The sequence below is a fragment of the Schistocerca americana genome, chromosome 1 (assembly GCF_021461395.2).
Source record: "Schistocerca americana isolate TAMUIC-IGC-003095 chromosome 1, iqSchAmer2.1, whole genome shotgun sequence".
Classification (NCBI taxonomy): Eukaryota; Metazoa; Arthropoda; class Insecta; order Orthoptera; family Acrididae; genus Schistocerca; species Schistocerca americana.
Window position 1 is genome coordinate 207,526,078 of NC_060119.1, and position 18,063 is coordinate 207,544,140.

General features: G+C 38.6%; 1 protein-coding gene across 4 annotated transcripts in view; it reads right to left on the reverse strand.

Moving 5' to 3' along the window:
• Positions 1 to 18,063, reverse strand: part of LOC124594613 (double-stranded RNA-specific editase 1-like) — a 143,546-nt gene that overhangs the window by 4,710 nt on the left and 120,773 nt on the right. For all 4 annotated transcript variants that reach the window (XM_047133086.1, XM_047133167.1, XM_047133019.1 and 1 more), the window contains 5 exons: positions 11,403 to 11,665; positions 11,178 to 11,286; positions 6,374 to 6,533; positions 2,772 to 2,923; positions 2,555 to 2,697 (listed from right to left, as the gene is read on the reverse strand). In XM_047133086.1, the coding sequence (XP_046989042.1) occupies positions 2,555 to 2,697; positions 2,772 to 2,923; positions 6,374 to 6,533; positions 11,178 to 11,286; positions 11,403 to 11,665 (827 nt within the window). The remainder of the gene's footprint in view (positions 1 to 2,554; positions 2,698 to 2,771; positions 2,924 to 6,373; positions 6,534 to 11,177; positions 11,287 to 11,402; positions 11,666 to 18,063) is intronic.

Below are 18,063 nucleotides of genomic sequence, written 5' to 3' on the forward strand. Positions count from 1 at the left end.
AATACTGACAAAAATTCCTTACAGGCGAATGGAAAAACTGATAGAAGCTGACCTCAGGGAAGATCAGTTTGTATTCTGCAGATATCTCTGCTAGTGTCTGTATGTGTGTGTGTTTTAATAAACATTTCCATTTTATGATACATATAGGATTTATACAAGATAGTAGAAGGAAAACTAGTGGAAATCAAATCAAGGACCTCACGAACACAAAACTTACTCAGTAGGAATTCAGTTAACAGATTCTTTCAACGCATTGCAAATGTCAAACTCAACAGCACTTTTAAATCTAATCATCAAATGCTGTTGCTTCTTTTTTTCTCATACTACAGGGTGTATACATAGGCAAGAAATAAACTTCTGGATTTTTCCTGGGTTTCCCGGTTAAAAAGACACTTTTCTGGTTGAAAATGCACTTTTTCCAGGTGAAAGAAGATTTTTTTCCATGTTACGTGATAATATACGTTCCCTCGGAGCTGTAGAACGTATCAATCCTTTAAATGGTAAAGGTTTTATATACTGGCATAGAATTCCCGGCACTCTCGGCACAGAACAACACATTCTGGGAATATCTTTAATGCACAGCAACATGTACACCGCATATTTTGGTATTACAAAAGTATAAATATGAATTCACAAACTAAAGCATGGTAGTTTCTGTACACTGAACACGAAAATATAACAAGTGCGATGCTCATGCTACAATACAGAAAAACAGACCACAGTAGTTCTCTGAGTGGCATGGTAGTCAACTTTGAATTAGGGAAAATATGGCGTGATAATACGTATTCTTGTTTTGCGAAATATGATTACTAGATGATATTTTTAATCAAGAAGTCCGCCCCTGGTAGCTGAGTGGTCAGCACGACAGACTGTCAATCCAAAGGGCCCGGGTTCGATTCCCGGCTGGGCCGGAGATTTTCTCCGCTCAGGGACTGGGTGTTGTGTTGTCCTAATCATCATCATTTCATCCCCATCGACGCGCAAGTCGCCGAAGTGGCGTCAAATCGAAAGACTTGCACCAGGCGAACGGTCTACCCGACGGGAGGCCCTCGTCACACGACATTTCATTTCATTTCATTTTTCATCAAGAAAAGCTAAGCTTCCACGTATAATACTGGTTGTCAAAACTTTTTTGCTTTTTTTTTTTCCAAGCACATAGTTATGCAGGATCCTAAGAGCAAAGCTTATTGCAACAGCTCAATATTTCTGATAAGCACGAATGCAAATTTCACTGCTGTGCACCAAACATTTCATGGATCACCTGGCAGAATACATGTAGCATTGAGCATTTTGACTTTTCCATAGGAAAGCCATTTACATGTAAAATTGCTCAAGAACTTTTTGCCATCATTACTGTATAATTTGTAATTTATGAAATAACTAATTTTGGTGTGTATTATCGTTTAAGATACATCAAACACGTATGTGCCAGCAAAAGTTTAAATGATGGCACAAATGGCTGGTCTTCTGAGCCCAAAATTTTTCTATGTGGCTGGTCTCAAAGTATTAAGTTTTGAAAGAGTTAAACTCTCCACAATTTTAAGAAATTCAAGCACACGTTCTTTCAAGTAAATAGTTCCTCTTGAGTAAAAGGAAATTTACTGTGAAAGTAACACTCCTAAATCCACCATTCACAATATTTTTCCATAATCTGTTAGCAATGTAAACAGTTTGATGTCACACTCGCTGAAAGTAGTTTGTTGTTCCGAAGTATTGTATAGTTTTCATCATAAAGCCTCTGACACATTTTGCTGTCTGCAGACGCTTGTATGAGCACCGTGTTTTGTTGTTATAAATAGCACACTTTGTTTGCAACTGAAGTTTTATTTTGCTGTTATTCTCTCAATTATGTTTTACTGCTGCAGTATTATTCTGCAGTAGTGTATCAAAGTAAAATTTTTTGTTAGAGTGTCAGTTCTTAACAGTCAAAATGACAGAAATTCAAATGAAAACTAGTATAATGAAAAATTCCCAGAATCCTAAAATATTCCCTGGTATTTCACAGATTTCTCCCAGATTTCCTGCGGAGTATACACCCTGAACTAGTTTAGGTGGAAGATGAATCAAGAAGTTATAACAACACAGTACCAACAACTTTTTGTTTTGAGAAATAATAAAATTTTTGTTTCCTCATGTTTGAAGAAGAAACAAAACTATTGTGTTAATTAAATTTTCAGATTGTAGTCCTACGAGAAAATGGTCACAAAATGTAAATTTGCACTTACAGTGTATTACTGTAGTATTTTAGTTACAATGGTACATACCAGACGCCTAGTCAATTACGTAAGTAGCAAGCTAATACTGTTAGGTGTCAAGCGTACTCATCTGCATTGGAGTTTCTTTTATAGTCTAAAAACTGCATTTCTTAACAGACATTATATGAATTGTCCAAAACTAATTTAGAGGAACACTTTCTTCATACAAAGCTTCAAAATTTTTCTTTTCACAATTTAAATTCTGTGAAAATGTATAACGAAGAGAGATTTTAGACCAGAGATGTAACATAAGATGTACCACTTCAGTGTAGAAATAAAAGAATGATAAATATCCATACCTACAGTCCAGTTGACACTATAATTTGGTGCTTTTCCAGGTTGACGAACTTCAGGTGATGTTATAAGACTCATAAGAGGTTTGTTTAATCTATACGGAGGTGGCAACCCTTGTATAGTACTTTCGATTCTTCCACAGATAGCTCTGTACGTAGAAGAAAACAGTTAATAAACAAGTAGAAACTTATGCCGTAACACAAATATATCATCATACATTACCTATACATGTGACTTGGGTGAAAAAGGCTGCCAAGTACAATACTTTCTAGGTAAACAGGTTCAATGAAATGGGATAGCAAAGCCCCCTGCACACCAACAACATTCCACCTCGCAATTTTGTCAGAACATGACATAGTTAAAAGCCTCTGTCCCTGCAATAATTCAAAATGCCTATTAATGCCAGGCTCTCTAAAAGTATTTATGTCATAAATTTAACACAGGTTAATCTATGTGAATATATATATATATATATATATATATATATAAAAAAAAAAGAAAGATGATGAAACTTACCAAACAAAAGCGCTGGCAGGTCGATAGACACACAAACAAACACAAACATACACACAAAATTCTAGCTTTCGCAACCTATGGTTGCCTCGTCAGGAAAGAGGGAAGGAGAAGGAAAGACAAAAGGATATGGGTTTTAAGGGAGAGGGTAAGGAGTCATTCCAATCCCGGGAGCGGAAAGACTTACCTTAGGGGGAAAAAAGGACAGGTATACACTCGCACACACACACATATCCATCCACACATACACAGACACAAGCAGACATTTGTAAAGGCAAAGAGTTTGGGCAGAGATGTCAGTCGGGGCGGATGTACAGAGGCAGAGATGAAGTTGAAAGACAGGTGAGGTATGAGCGGCGGCAAATTGAAATTAGAAATTAGCGGAGATTGAGGCCTGGCGGATAGCGAGAAGAAAGGATATGCTGAAGGGCAAGTTCCCATCTCCGGAGTTCTGACAGGTTGGTGTCAGTGGGAAGTATCCAGATAACCCGGACAGTGTAACACTGTGCCAAGATGTGCTGGCCGTGCACCAAGGCATGTTTAGCCACAGGGTGATCCTCATTACCAACAAACACTGTCTGCCTGTGTCCATTCATGCGAATGGACAGTTTGTTGCTGGTCATTCCCACATAGAACGCTTCACAGTGTAGGCAGGTCAGTTGGTAAATCACGTGGGTGCTTTCACACGTGGCTCTGCCTTTGATCGTGTACACCTTCCGGGTTACAGGACTGGAATAGGTGGTGGTGGGAGGGTGCATGGGACAGGTTTTACACCGGGGGCGGTTACAGGGGTAGGAGCCAGAGGGTAGGGAAGGTGGTTTGGGGATTTCATAGGGATGAACTAAGAGGTTGCGAAGGTTAGGTGGACGGCGGAAAGACACTCTTGGTGGAGTGGGGAGGATTTCATGAAGGATGGATCTCATTTCAGGGCAGGATTTGAGGAAGTCGTGTCCCTGCTGGAGAGCCACATTCAGAATCTGATCCAGTCCCGGAAAGTATCCTGTCACAAGTGGGGCACTTTTGGGGTTCTTCTGTGGAAGGTTCCGGGTTTGAGGAGATGAGGATGTGGCTCTGGTTATTTGCTTCTGTACCAGGTCGGGAGGGTAGTTACGGGATGCAAAAGCTGTTTTCAGGTTGTTGGTGTAATGGTTCAAGGATTCCGGACTGGAGCAGATTCGTTTGCCACGAAGACCTAGGCTGTAGGGAAGGGACCGTTTGATGTGGAATGGGTGGCAGCTGTCATAATGGAGGTACTGTTGCTTGTTGGTGGGTTTAATGTGGACGGACGTGTGAAGCTGGCCATTGGACAGGTGGAGGTCAACGTCAAGGAAAGTGGCATGGGATTTGGAGTAGGACCAGGTGAATCTGATGGAACCAAAGGAGTTAAGGTTGGAGAGGAAATTCTGGAGTTCTACTTCACTGTGAGTCCAGATCACGAAAATGTCATCAATAAATCTGTACCAAACTTCGGGTTGGCAGGCCTGGGTAACCAGGAAGGCTTCCTCTAAGCGCCCCATGAATAGGTTGGCATACGAGGGGGCCATCCTGGTACCCATGGCTGTTCCCTTTAATTGTTGGTATGTCTGGCCTTCAAAAGTGAAGAAGTTGTGGGTCAGGATGAAGCTGGCTAAGGTAATGAGGAAAGAGGTTTTAGGTAGGGCGGCAGGTGATCGGCGTGAAAGGAAGTGCTCCATTGCAGCGAGGCCCTGGACATGCGGAATATTTGTGTGTAAGGAAGTGGCATCAATGGTTACAAGGATGGTTTCCGGGGGTAACAGACTGGGTAGGGATTCCAGGCGTTTGAGAAAGTATATATATACACACACACACACACACACACACACACACACACACACACACACACACACACTCCAACAACCCTTCAATGGAAATGGTTTGTGAAAGCTGGACTGTGTTTCTCTAGCAATGGAGCATTTTAAAACAATATCACATGAAAAACTATAAATTCATCTTATAGTGGAGATGCTGGAGTTGCAGATATGCACAACAAAAAGACTGCCACAAATAAAGCTTTCGGTCATTAAGGCCTTTGTCAGTAATAGACATTTCACACACACACACACACACACACACTCCAACAACCCTTCAATGGAAATGGTTTGTGAAAGCTGGACTGTGTTTCTCTAGCAATGGAGCATTTTAAAACAATATCACATGAAAAACTATAAATTCATCTTATAGTGGAGATGCTGGAGTCGCAGATATGCACAACAAAAAGACTGCCACAAATAAAGCTTTCGGTCATTAAGGCCTTTGTCAGTAATAGACATTTCACACACACACACACACACACACACACACACACACACACACACACACACACAAATGCAACTCATACACATGACAGCAGTGTGGTTTCAGTTGTCTGAGACTGCAGTCGTGAGTTCAAGTTGTGTTTGCGCGCGCGCGCGGGTGTGTGTGTGTGTGTGTGTGTGTGTGTGTGTGTGTGTGTGTTGGTGTTGTTGTTGTTGCTCCTGACAAAGGCCTTAGTGGCAGAAAGCTTTATTTGTGACAGTCTTTTTGTTGTGCCTATCTGCGACTATAGCATCACAGCTATATGGTGAGTAGCAACTTTCCTTTTCATAATACTGCTACATTCCATACTGGACTTTCCATTGTTTAATATTCATCTTAAATACATCTCTGTTATACATTCTTTACTGATGAAAAATCTACTTCCAGAATTACACACACAACCAATTAGTAGTAAATATGGTTGCTTTTCAACCAATGCTGCTGATTAAATGGAAAAAATACATTTCTTAATAGCCATTTAAATAAATTTTGTGTAATAGATCTGAGGCACAGGCCTCATTATCGGTCATTTTTGATGACAGAAAAGTTGTTTGACACAAGCATTAATAAGATTCTTCAGTGGCAACTCTGTGAAATTACTTCTACTCCTCCTACTGACATAATTACTCACATTACACTTTGGACTATGTCTCATCAAACTTTACATGGAGCCCACTGCATTTTAAAGTGTATTTGTGTGAAATAACTTTTGTACAAAATGTGCACAGCTTCAACCAATGTCAATCTTTGTAACAGAACCATGCATCACACCTTTCATTTTGCATTCAGATGCAAACAACTTTCAGCGTTACAATCTTTCAAAGAGAAGCTGACTCACACAATGAGTTTCCAAAACTATTTACATCATGTTGATAAAGTTATCATAAAATTTTAACATATTACGTAGAGACATTACCCATCACAGATTTTAAGTTCACAAGAATATCTCTGACTAGTTTCTTATAACATGTAACAGTATATAACAAGCAGATTACCTGCAAGACACCATCCCAGGTCTGAATTCCATCACTTGATTTAACTGGTATAGTACCTTCTCCAGACTCTATTTTTGTCCGAAGCTGACCACGAGCTCTTCTGTTGGGATGTTTATCCAGGGAGTCATCTTGAGACACTGCTTCATGAGGAGAAAATATCCTTCGGATTAAAAGAGAAGAAATATCATTATTAATAACACAAATACAATATAAGTATCAGAAATATAACAATACTACAAATATTGCACAAAATAAATTGTTCATTACTAATTACGTAGTTAAATTAAAACAAATAACAACTAGTTATCACTGTTAGCATTCAACCGCGATTCTTATACACATATTTTAACAACATGTTTCGAGAGACAATGCTCTCGTCATCAGGTTGTAAAGTCTATGTCATGAAATTAAACGGTCTAAAAAGACAAAATAGGTATATTGACTGCCCTATGCGCGAGACTATGGAAAGCAGCTTCTTTATAAGCCTGCGGATGGCATGAATCATTCGGGATCACGGCATCAGTCGTAGTTTGTTTTCTGTAAACGGAGAATGCATGTTTTTTGCCCTGCTTTTTTATATTCAGGTCCAGGAACTGTAAACAATTGTCAGTTTCATACTCCATGGTAAATTCTATTTTATTATGTGCGTCGTTGAACTTTTTTACTAGGAAATAGTAAAAAAGTTCAACGACGCACATAATAAAATAGAATTTACCGTGGAGTATGAAACTGACAATTGTTTACAGTTCCTGGACCCGAATACAAAAAAAGCAGGGCAACAAACATGTGTTCTCTGTTTATAGAGAACAAACTACGACTGATGCCGTGATCCCGAATGATTCATGCCATCCGCAGGCTTATAAAGAAGCTGCTTTCCGTAGTCTCGTGCATAGGGAAGTCAATATACCTATGAGCGAAAAAGATAGGGAGACCGAAATTAATACCTTTAAGAGAATAGCGATTAATAACGGTTACAGAATAGATATGGTTAAAAAACTGTTACGGAGAAGTAATAATCGCAAAAAGAAAAAACCTGATAGAGAGAAAGTGAAAATTATCACGATGCCATACTACGGAACAGTCTCTCAAAAAATAGCAAATATTTTTAAGCCATACGATGTTAAAATAGCTTTTCAGACTAATAACCTAGTGAGGTATAGCCTTAAGCACGATATTGGCGAGAAGAGAAATAAGTTTGAAAGATCGGGAGTTTATAAGATTCAGTGCAGAACTTGTGATGCAAAATATATAGGGCAGACAGGAAGATCATTTGCGATCTGGTATAAAGAACATAAAGATGTGTTCAGGTTAGGAAATTATGACAAATCAGCTGTTGCGAACCATATATATGAAACAGGCCATCCCCTTAATAGCATAGAAGATAACGTAGAAATATTGCATGTAGAAAAGAAAGGGAGGAAACTTGATTTACTAGAGGAATTCGAGATAGCTATTCGTGAAAAGAAGCAAAGCAATAGACTAAATGCACAAGATAATTTTAAAGAAATGAGATTTTTTAGCGGGTTTTTAGAATTATTTTAGGGTAGGTATGCGACTTTAAACTTGTAGCATGTCACTGACGGAGCTGCGAGAGGTTAACGATGGAAGACCAATGCAATAAGCAAATAAGGCGCCCAATAGCATAACGTTACCGTCAAGCACACGGCTGTAACCACGCCACAACGCCTAGGCACATCAGTCCACAACAGCTCCCGAACCGGCACAGTGCGATAGCATACTTGGTAGCTATGGGACGACCATCGAGTTGTGTCAACAACTTCAATGTAAGACGAGGACCCACAGTCCAATATACTTTTAATTCTGTTTTACTCTATGGACTTCCCAACTATTTGTGATGGTATTTTGCCTTTTTAGACCGTTTAATTTCATGACATAGACTTTACAACCTGATGACGAGAGCATTGTCTCTCGAAACACGTTGTTAAAATATGTGTATAAGAATCGCGGTTGAATGCTAACAGTGATAACCAGTATAATGACAACTGCTACCTCGACTCCATAATGGATTATATTAAAAATGACAACTATATATTGGGGACAGCAAAAGTAACAGCTGGCATAACAACTAAGATATCTCCTCTGCCTTCCATGCATGTTTCCTCCATTATTGCATTCTTAATGATCAACTAATACTGTAGTTAAGTGGTAGCCAAAGCTCCACTGTTGAGCGTTTCTATTCTTTATTTTGAAAGAGCTGTGGTTTATAGTGAAATGTCCTGTTTTTAAGCATTTGCCTATAACACCATTTCTAAGATTCATGCATTCATTTGCTCAGCATACCTGTTTCAATCTCAGTTCAAGGCACAAATCAGAGTTTTCATTTCTTTCCCTGGTGAGTGTAGAGCAATGGGCACAGGTCCAAGGGAAATGGTGGAACCCTGGAATCTAAGAGCATTAACCCCCATTCCATCTCCCCCCCCCCCCTCCCTCCACTTAAAATGTCAAACTCAAGGATGCCATATGGTATATGCCTACAACAGCAGAACCCCGCTTTGGTTCCTGCAGCAGGCACACCGTTTTCATACAATCAATGCGCTTGACACACGTAGCAAATGGTCACGTCACTTGTTCCCGTGCCGCAAGCATACGCAACTACGCAAATTGTAGAAAACTTTATCTAAGTGGTGAAACATATTAGACCTTTAATTGTTTGTGTGGGCCTCTTAACATTTAGGTACATAAATATGAATCTTTTTAATTTCTGTAAGACATGAAACAGATTTTGGCCCCAATTTGCTGTCCCTAAAATCTGCCGCCCTAGACTCCTACCTACTCATCCTGCTGGTAAATCCAGCACTGATCAAACCAGCCTAAAGACAAAGCTGAAAAAATTAGGTTTAAAACAACACATAATTTAATGGAAAATGTGGAACTATGAATACTGAAAGAAAAATACTTTGCCACAACTGATGCAAGAATAAGAGTCCAGAAAAATGTCATTTAGGTGAAACTGGGATCTTTTACAATTTAATTACATCAGAAATTTTCTCTATTTGGAGGAAATATGCGATAGAGACAAAAAGGAGTAAAGAAAATTGACAACACTGTTGTATATTAATACTGACAATTATGTTTGGATAATTGCAGAAAATTTTTACAAGGTTACTTCATAGGTTATATCTTACGAAGAGGGCATAAGAAAAATTTAATCCCAGGATTAAAGTTTTGCATTATTTACTCTCATAAAAGAAAATTAAATATTTCCACTACAAAGAAGTCAACTTCATTACTTGAGGTACATGCAGTAATGAAACTTAGCATTTTATGGACTATGCTGATGTTTGTTGTTGCCTGGTATGCAGTAACTCAACATACTGCATTGGACTGTTCTGAAAATGATAGATGTAGCACAGTAACAGCTGGTGTAGATGATGATTTCTGTGCTGAAGAATGGGAAACCATCACATATGCCAAGCAAGTTTAGAAATTTTTCTTGTGATGAGAGCCCAACTTTCACACTCCAGTTTTATCTCCGTTTTGATGTGCTGTGTCCAATCTTGCAATTTGAACAATACCCATTCTCTCACAATTCGGCTCTGAATTGAACTTTTGGGAACGGGCGCTGATAACCTCGCTGTTGTGCGCCCTAAAACACTAATAATCATCATCATCTTCACACTCCAGATACTGTTGGGAGCTATATTTCCTCAATTCAGTCAGTTCTTGGCATTATCAACCTACTGGAGGAACAGTTAAAAATAAAGTGGTGGGTACAATATTTAAGATGTTTTTTCTTAACTTCCTTTATTATGTTCACCATGTGTGATCATAAGCTGAATAAAACAACTTTTTAGAAAAAGCTATTTCTTTTTTATGAGGATGCATCCTTTAAATCTAAGATACCAGTTGGTGATTTTTGATGTGACTTGAAGATGTAGGAGGCCCATGTGGTCAGCCTTTGTTGACTTTCCAAACCCTGGAGAGCTGCTACTTCTCATTCAGGCAGCTTTCCAATTGGCACAATGAGGCTGACTGGACCCTGTTCCAGTCCTCCAACCAGGAAAAAAATTCCTGGCAGTACTGAGTTCTCTGCATGGCATACCTGCATAACCAAATCCCCACTCTGGGAATACTTGCACTTAAGAAAACAATATATGTATCCTCATTTTATATTTATTTGTCTTCTAAGCTGTCACATTAATTCTATGCTGTGACAAATTATGTTCCCCATTTGCTGGTGGTGTGGTGGCACACAAAGTTTGTTATCTCAGTGACCACAATTTGTACCTTTAATAACAGAAAACAGCCATTGCAAGGTTTTCTTTAGATTTATGAAATATATAAAAAATTCTACACAACTCTCACTCAACATTACACTATGTGTGATATCTTCTGGTTTCCCTCTTAACAATTCACTTTACAATTTCTATGACAGGACTGGAAGTTCCAAAACCGTCTTCTCATATTTTGCAACTGCAAATAAAAGATAGCTTAATGTAATTCACATAAAAGTCCTAAAAACACTGCAATGACGACAACAGTAACAGAGCTGTAAGTGATCTGAATGTCACTGAATAGTAGAAGAAGAATTAGAAGAAGAAGACAGAAACATTAGACAATTGAATCTATTTCATAAGTACTGTGATTACATGTGGATAATAAAAGGAGGGGAGAGGAGAAGGTGTGGGTGTTTGAACTTCTCCTTACTAGTGACCACACATCAAACGTAAGTCACAGAACTATCACGACAAAGATTGTGAGAAGGGAAGAGAAGAGAAGAGCCACTAGCTAACAGCTTTACATTATAATTGTTTTCAAAAATATACGGTTTCTCGTTACCTACCTTGCATCACCACATGGAGCTGTGCTAATATACAAATGAAATTTTATGTTTTCCTTCAGTTGATAATACCCCACTGGATTAAAACTGAAGATAGAATCCTGTGCTGTGCCTTGAATTACAAAGGACATATTTCAATAACAAGGTTTATTTATAGAACGTACTGTAAAATAGATTATATTGATGCATTTAACTCTTAATCACAAAGTACTGATTGATGCTACATACTTTCATCAGCATGTAATTCCAGTTGTGCGAAGAGGAAGTCACAAAGACAGCGGCGTGCCACAATTTCGGCATGTGTGTCATTAAGTGCTGCACCATTTACGCTCATATGTTCACCATTTACACATTTGGTTCCAGTTGTAACACAGATCACTTTTGCGTCTTCCATCTGCGGTCCTGTGGTCATCACAATTCCCGCCAGTACCTTTCGTCGAGCATGGTTAGGTTGTCGTTCTATTAAAGATGTGAATTTGTTTATTACTAACCTGCAAATAAGGGGAATTGACAAGACCATTATTTGTTAACATGAGAGTTTTCAACTCGCTCTAAAAACTTATTCCACAAGGAAACAAACTCAATACATCAAAAATAATTTATTATTACTCATAATGGACTCTTTTTTACATAATAGGAGAAACAAGGAGGCAGAGCAGTAGTACAGCTCCACACAGCTGATGGTGCTGCCAAGTGAAGCATAAAAGTTTGGACCATCTGCATGAGCTGACATTGCACACAACTGGACTTGTTTAAGACTCAATCAGCAACAGTTTTGATCAAGAAAAGCAAATAAAAGGTCTACAATTTATTACTGAGAAAGTAAAACACAGTCCTAGCTGCAACAGGTTCTAAAAATGTCATCTGACTAGGTCATGCCACATTCCAGTTTGAAGTAGTACATGTTGTTACCTCACAGTCCAAAGATGGAAAGTGGTAGAGGCAAATGCCTTCACAGGAACTTGCAGTGGCTTGCTGTTGACATTACTAAATTTCACTTCAATAATAATGAGACTGTAGATCTTTAAGTTTTCTTGATTAAAACTATTGCTGGTACTATTCTACAAGTACAACTGTGTGCACTGTCAGCTCATACACATGGTCCAAATTTTTATGTTTCACCTGGCAAATAAGAATGACAGTGCTGACAAAAAGTGTTAAATGAGCATGCAAGCAAAATTTAAAAGTTAGGTAAGCCAATTATGTGTAAATTACAGCAGGTAGGACACATTGCTGGTTGGAGTGGGATTCAAGATTTTACAACAAATAATAGCCAGATACGGAAATGAAACACAGATGATAAGCAATTTAGACAAAAAGAAAATAGAAGCTTTCGAAATGTGGTGCTACAGAAGAATGTTGACGACTAGGTGGGTAGATCATGCTAACTAATGAGGTGGTACTGAACAGAATTGGGGAGACAAGAAATTTGTGGCACAACTTTACCACGGGGGGTGGTGGTGGGGGTAAAAATTGTAGGGGGAGAGCAAGAGATGAATACAGTAAGCAGGATGCACTAGTTATTTGGAGATGTAGAGGCTCGCACAGGATAGAGCAACGTAGAGAGCGGCATCAAACCAGTCTTCGGACTGAAGACTAAAACAACAACAACAACAACAACAACAACAACACCAAATATGAAGAAGCAAAAGTGCAACAATATGAATTAATGTATTATTAGATGAAAATTTCTGCAATAATGTGAACAGTATAAAGAAATATTAACTATGACACAACTATTTGGAAAAGAAGAGTATAACGAATGCGAATGCATGCCAGAGGATGGCCTGATGGCATTACTTGGTACTGCAACTATCTTTTCTGCTATGTAGGGCTTTGGTGTATAGATGTATAGTGTAAGACTGTAGCATTTGTGAGAATACTGGAGTGCACACTATTATTACTATGTTCCCCGTTTCAAGGCTTAAACATGATAGTGATGACATCATGGGAAGGTCTTCAATTCACTTTACAAGTTAACATATCGCTAGGATTTGTAAACTGTTCCTAGTACGCTAAACTTAATGCAACAATAATTTTAGTGAAAGAAAGGAGTTAAGAATTGAAGAAGCTTGATATTATTGGATTTTTCCCCACAGCGAAAGTTATCATCCATATCAGACAGCTATAGTATCACAGTGATAATCAGCATTAGAAATAAATCACCTTTAAAGATTTATGTATAGCAATCAATGATAAAAATTTAAAAGAAGCAGAGCCCAGCTTTTATTTCAACTTCCAGCAGGTCCAGAGAGAAATCATTCTTTGTAGTAACATAACTTGTATACATTTCAATTATTTTGTTGTCTTAACTTATTTAAAACTGTCATTGCACACAAAATTTTGTAGTGATGAAGTTCACTAATATACATTTTGTCATTCAATTTATCAAGGCACCAGAATTCAGCATCAAATTCAGGTAAAATTAACAAAGTAATTTGGAAATTAATCTTGTTGCAGGTTAGTAATTTTAATTATCATTAACTGCAAAGCTAAATTATATCCTAGTTTGTTTCAAATTACAAATACAGCATAGCCAACCACTGCTGCAATGCAAACCTCCCTGAAGTGTCATGATTTGCAGGTCAAGACAAGTTACCATCAAAACTGACAAGTTAATGATACTTTCAGATGAAGTAATAGATTGCAATATAAACAAGATTTATAATACTTAAATTCAAATAACGGTGTGGCAATTTGTATGGAATATGGGAATGCTAACGGAAATGGATTTTACCATTAAAGTCATGGAAATCTTGAAATAGTCTAAAAGAATCATGGAATTCTGAGACACTGTGCAGACAAAAATTTTCTAAGTCATTTCTTACAAATAAGTCTGACATTATACTTTCAAAAGAATTGTTATAACATTACATCAGGAAAGGTGAAGAGAAGGACTGAATTATTGTAGCTTTTACTGTTCACTCATACTACCTCCATCTTACTTATCAGCTTGCATTATCTTCATTGTGGGCTGCAGGCCCCTAAAGCTTCATGTCCATTTTCTGAAAAATTGGATCCCTGTCTCTACATGCTTCTTTTGTAGATCAGCACAGTACATTGGACAGGAAACAAACCAATTATGTTCCTATGAGGATATCTTATATACTTGAGGATTATAGGTTACCAAACAATGACATGAATGGTGACGGATGACAATAAAGAATTTGCAAGAGCAACAAGACCTTATAACTTATGGAACTGTTGATAAAATTGTAAAGCCTATTTGAATTTGGGTTAACCAGTAGCAGTTTATGTGGTAACTTGCAAAAAACGTGTGCTATTGAAAACTATAACAATAATTAGTTTAGGAAAATTAGGAATGTCATTAAAAGAAAACCTGCAAATCTCAGGGAAATCTTGTAACTGAACACTTTCACTATCCTGAGATGAGTTACAAGTGACTAGCCTACATTTCTACCTTTGCTTCACTACGTCATACCTTATTATTTAATGCACAAAATTAGTCTATTTTTGTCACTAGGGGTCTTGTCGTCCTAAGGATAAATTTAAGCCTTCTGACTTGAAAGTTAAACTCAAAAATTTATTAAGAGACAGCTGATTTCTCATCACATACTGTTGTGCTAACATCCCCTCGTCAGACTTCACAGCCCACGGTGAGGAAGGCCAGCTTTCTGCACATGGAATCATGCTGCCAGAAATGGAACATCATTGGTATGGCACTGTGCAAGGACCAGGCCTCCACAGCTGTGACCTGGATTATCCCACACTGGGGCCCACAACTGCCTCGGTTGACAATGCGATCAAAAGCAGCTCCTTGCCATAATAAAGTGAGGCCAAATGACTGAAAGTAGCTTTCTTCAACAGATGCTTATGTCAAGACATAATCCATACCAGCTGACCATCCCATGTGCACCAACCAGTATCAATCAATGTTTAGATGAATCATCTGCTAGCTGCTGGTCTTTGGGCCACTGCTAGACCTGATGCTATCAGGGCTCAAGCGGCATCCACCAAATGGGGGTCACCTCCTGGATGTCCTGAACCAGCACCTGCGTGTCCCAAGGGGTCTTAGGTTTGAAGCCTGCACTCCAGTGTGGCTCGCACCTGGCGCACTGCCAGAGCTGCTGGTCATCTGGTGCACTTGCACCCTGCTGCTGGGGAAACACCTTATGCCAATCTCAAGTCCACAAGGCTGCTGCCACTGCTATTCACTGAGGCCACTTGCCAGGCCAACAACCATGTGCCACCATAGCCAAATTCGCCGCCTTGTGCTTTGCTGAAGCATATTCTGGGGACAACACACATCAAAGTGATGCTGCCTTTGTCCACTGTATGCGTCTCTTGCTAAAGAGAGGCTGATATTGATACTGGTGCGCATCTAATTCCACGACCACCGGGAAACTGGTAAACATACTCAAAGAGCACACTAACCCGAGATGGTCATTCTGACAAATAATCGTGACATTAGCTAACTGAGCTTTTCTGGTATGGTAATAATATAGTGTAGGCACACATCATTTAAGTACTGTAAGCAAGCTCTCCATCTCAAGAACACATGACATGCAACCAATGATTCAATGTCAGAAAGAGCAAAATATTTGACAGACTAGTCAGCACAAAGTTTTCTGTGTATAAAATTCCATGTAAATCTGGTATTATCATATTACAGAAGATTGCATTCAGAAAAGAATAAAATGGAATGAGCTGAATTGGATACCACTATGAAAATGGCAGCTTCACAATGTTTCAATAATAGTGACATCACGTGCTTCAATTAGTCTGTAAAATATCACTTCTCTGGAAATTCCATTTCATTTAAAACGTCACACAGTACCACTTAGTAGAGATAGAATTATAAGTTGACACAATGTATTACTATGGATGCAATAATAATCTAAACCAAATTGCATTGTCTGCACTTTCCTTTTTACCTTCCTGGAAATTCCTAGTAATCATGGGTGAGTCACTGACACCAGCAGTGGAAGAAACTTGCCTGCTGTGATAATAGTGCCAAAGTTGGTTGAAAACCATAAAAAAGTATGTTCAATAATGGGAAGTTCAAGTTGGAATATCAGCTCTCAGAGATAGTGATCACATGTACATTTAGAAAGAAAAACACCCACACATTCATTCACACAAACAAGCACACCTGACACACACACGACAGCTATCTCTAGCTTCTCCCAGAGAGAGAGTCATGTATGAGTGAGGTGTGCTTGCTTGTGCAAATGTGTGTGTAAGTCAAGTTCGGCTGAAATCTCAATGTTTAACAGTCTTTTCATTGTGCCTGTCTCCAACTCCACATGTCATCTCTACTGCAAGTAGCAACCTATTATTTTGGTCAGATGAGTCGAAGTCTCTACTTCACCCCATGGATGACAATGTATGTGTGTAATACTGATCACAAGACAATTTGGATTCATCACGTATGGTGTTCATTGTACAGCTTCAGCTGACACATGCAGGTGTCTTAAAGGGACACATGAGTACATTTGTGACTGGGTGTACACAAAGGTCTTGTACTTTAGTTCAAATACAGAAGATGTTTTTTCAAGGCAGAATTGCAAATGTATACTTACAGGAAAATTACTTTAAACACAAACTTTCACCGTCATTAGGGGCCCTCATAGGCAACAGATTCCAAGCTGTTGAATACTTGTGAAATAATACCCAAGGTAGTACAAAATGTCACTCAATGTGGCAATTGCCTCTATGCCAAAACTGAACATCCTACTGTGTGCAGCGAAGTATACTGCATTGCTTGTTTTATTGCTTATTTGTCAAAGGTAAATGTCGTGGTGTGTATGTGAAAATATTTCTGTATGAAACAGTTATAAAGCAACAATAGATTACACACGAATTCACATTTAAAAAAATAAAAAAATAAATAAAAAAATAAAAAAAAATAAAAAAGCTTTAAATGTTCCATTAAGGTTTATCCTTGCAATGAGGAAAACAGCAAGCAGCCACTGTTAACAACACTATTTATTTACGCAAAAGTTCCGATACTGGTTTTGAATCGACAGGTTCATCTTCAGATAGCTGTTAACATTTAAACACAAATTTGTTGATGTTCACATCAGTTTTTCGCTGTTTATCCTCCTTGTAGTGAAAGTTCCCTGGGGCAGTGGTGTCCTACAGCAAAAAATTATGAGACAATTGATCTATTTAACTGTAACTGTACTTAATAGCAATTGAACACAATGTGAACAAATCTTTAAGGTAGAACTATTTAATTTTAGGTTGTTTACGATGAAAATCATTATGTAGCAAATGTGTACTGCTTGTATTCACAAATTAGTGACGAGTATAAATAGCACTCTTTTTATCACAGAGTGGCCGAAAAATGTGGAGGAGGAGGAGACTAGTGTTTAACAACCTGTCGACGACAAGGTATTGAGAGATGGAGCAGAAGCACAGATAAGGGATGCTATATTTATAATTAAAAATGATACAGATTTCACCACAGGATAACAGACATAAATAATGTTCACGGTGGCACCGGTCAGACTCCAAACATGAAGGTTGAAATCAGCCTCTCATAACGGAATGTGGTTGCCTCCCTCAGTCAGTAATGCATATTTTGCATCTGTCATTCCACACTGGCTACCTAACTGTTGAGGAGTCCTTTGGGGATATTGTTCCACGCCTGTCTCAAGGTAGTTTTCAGTATTTGCATGCTTTGGGGAGTATGTTTTCATTGAGAAACACGTCTGCCAAGAGCATCCCCGGCATGCTCTATAGGGTCTGGAAAGTATGTAGACCATTTCACACGTCCAGTATCTTCCCTTTCCAGTGTCTGACACATCAGAAATCCTGTGCGGTCGGGCACTGTCATCCATAGAGAGAGAGAGAGAGAGAGAGAGAGAGAGAGTCGGGACCCACTGCACCCCTGCAGATGGATATGATAATCCCCCTGCAATAT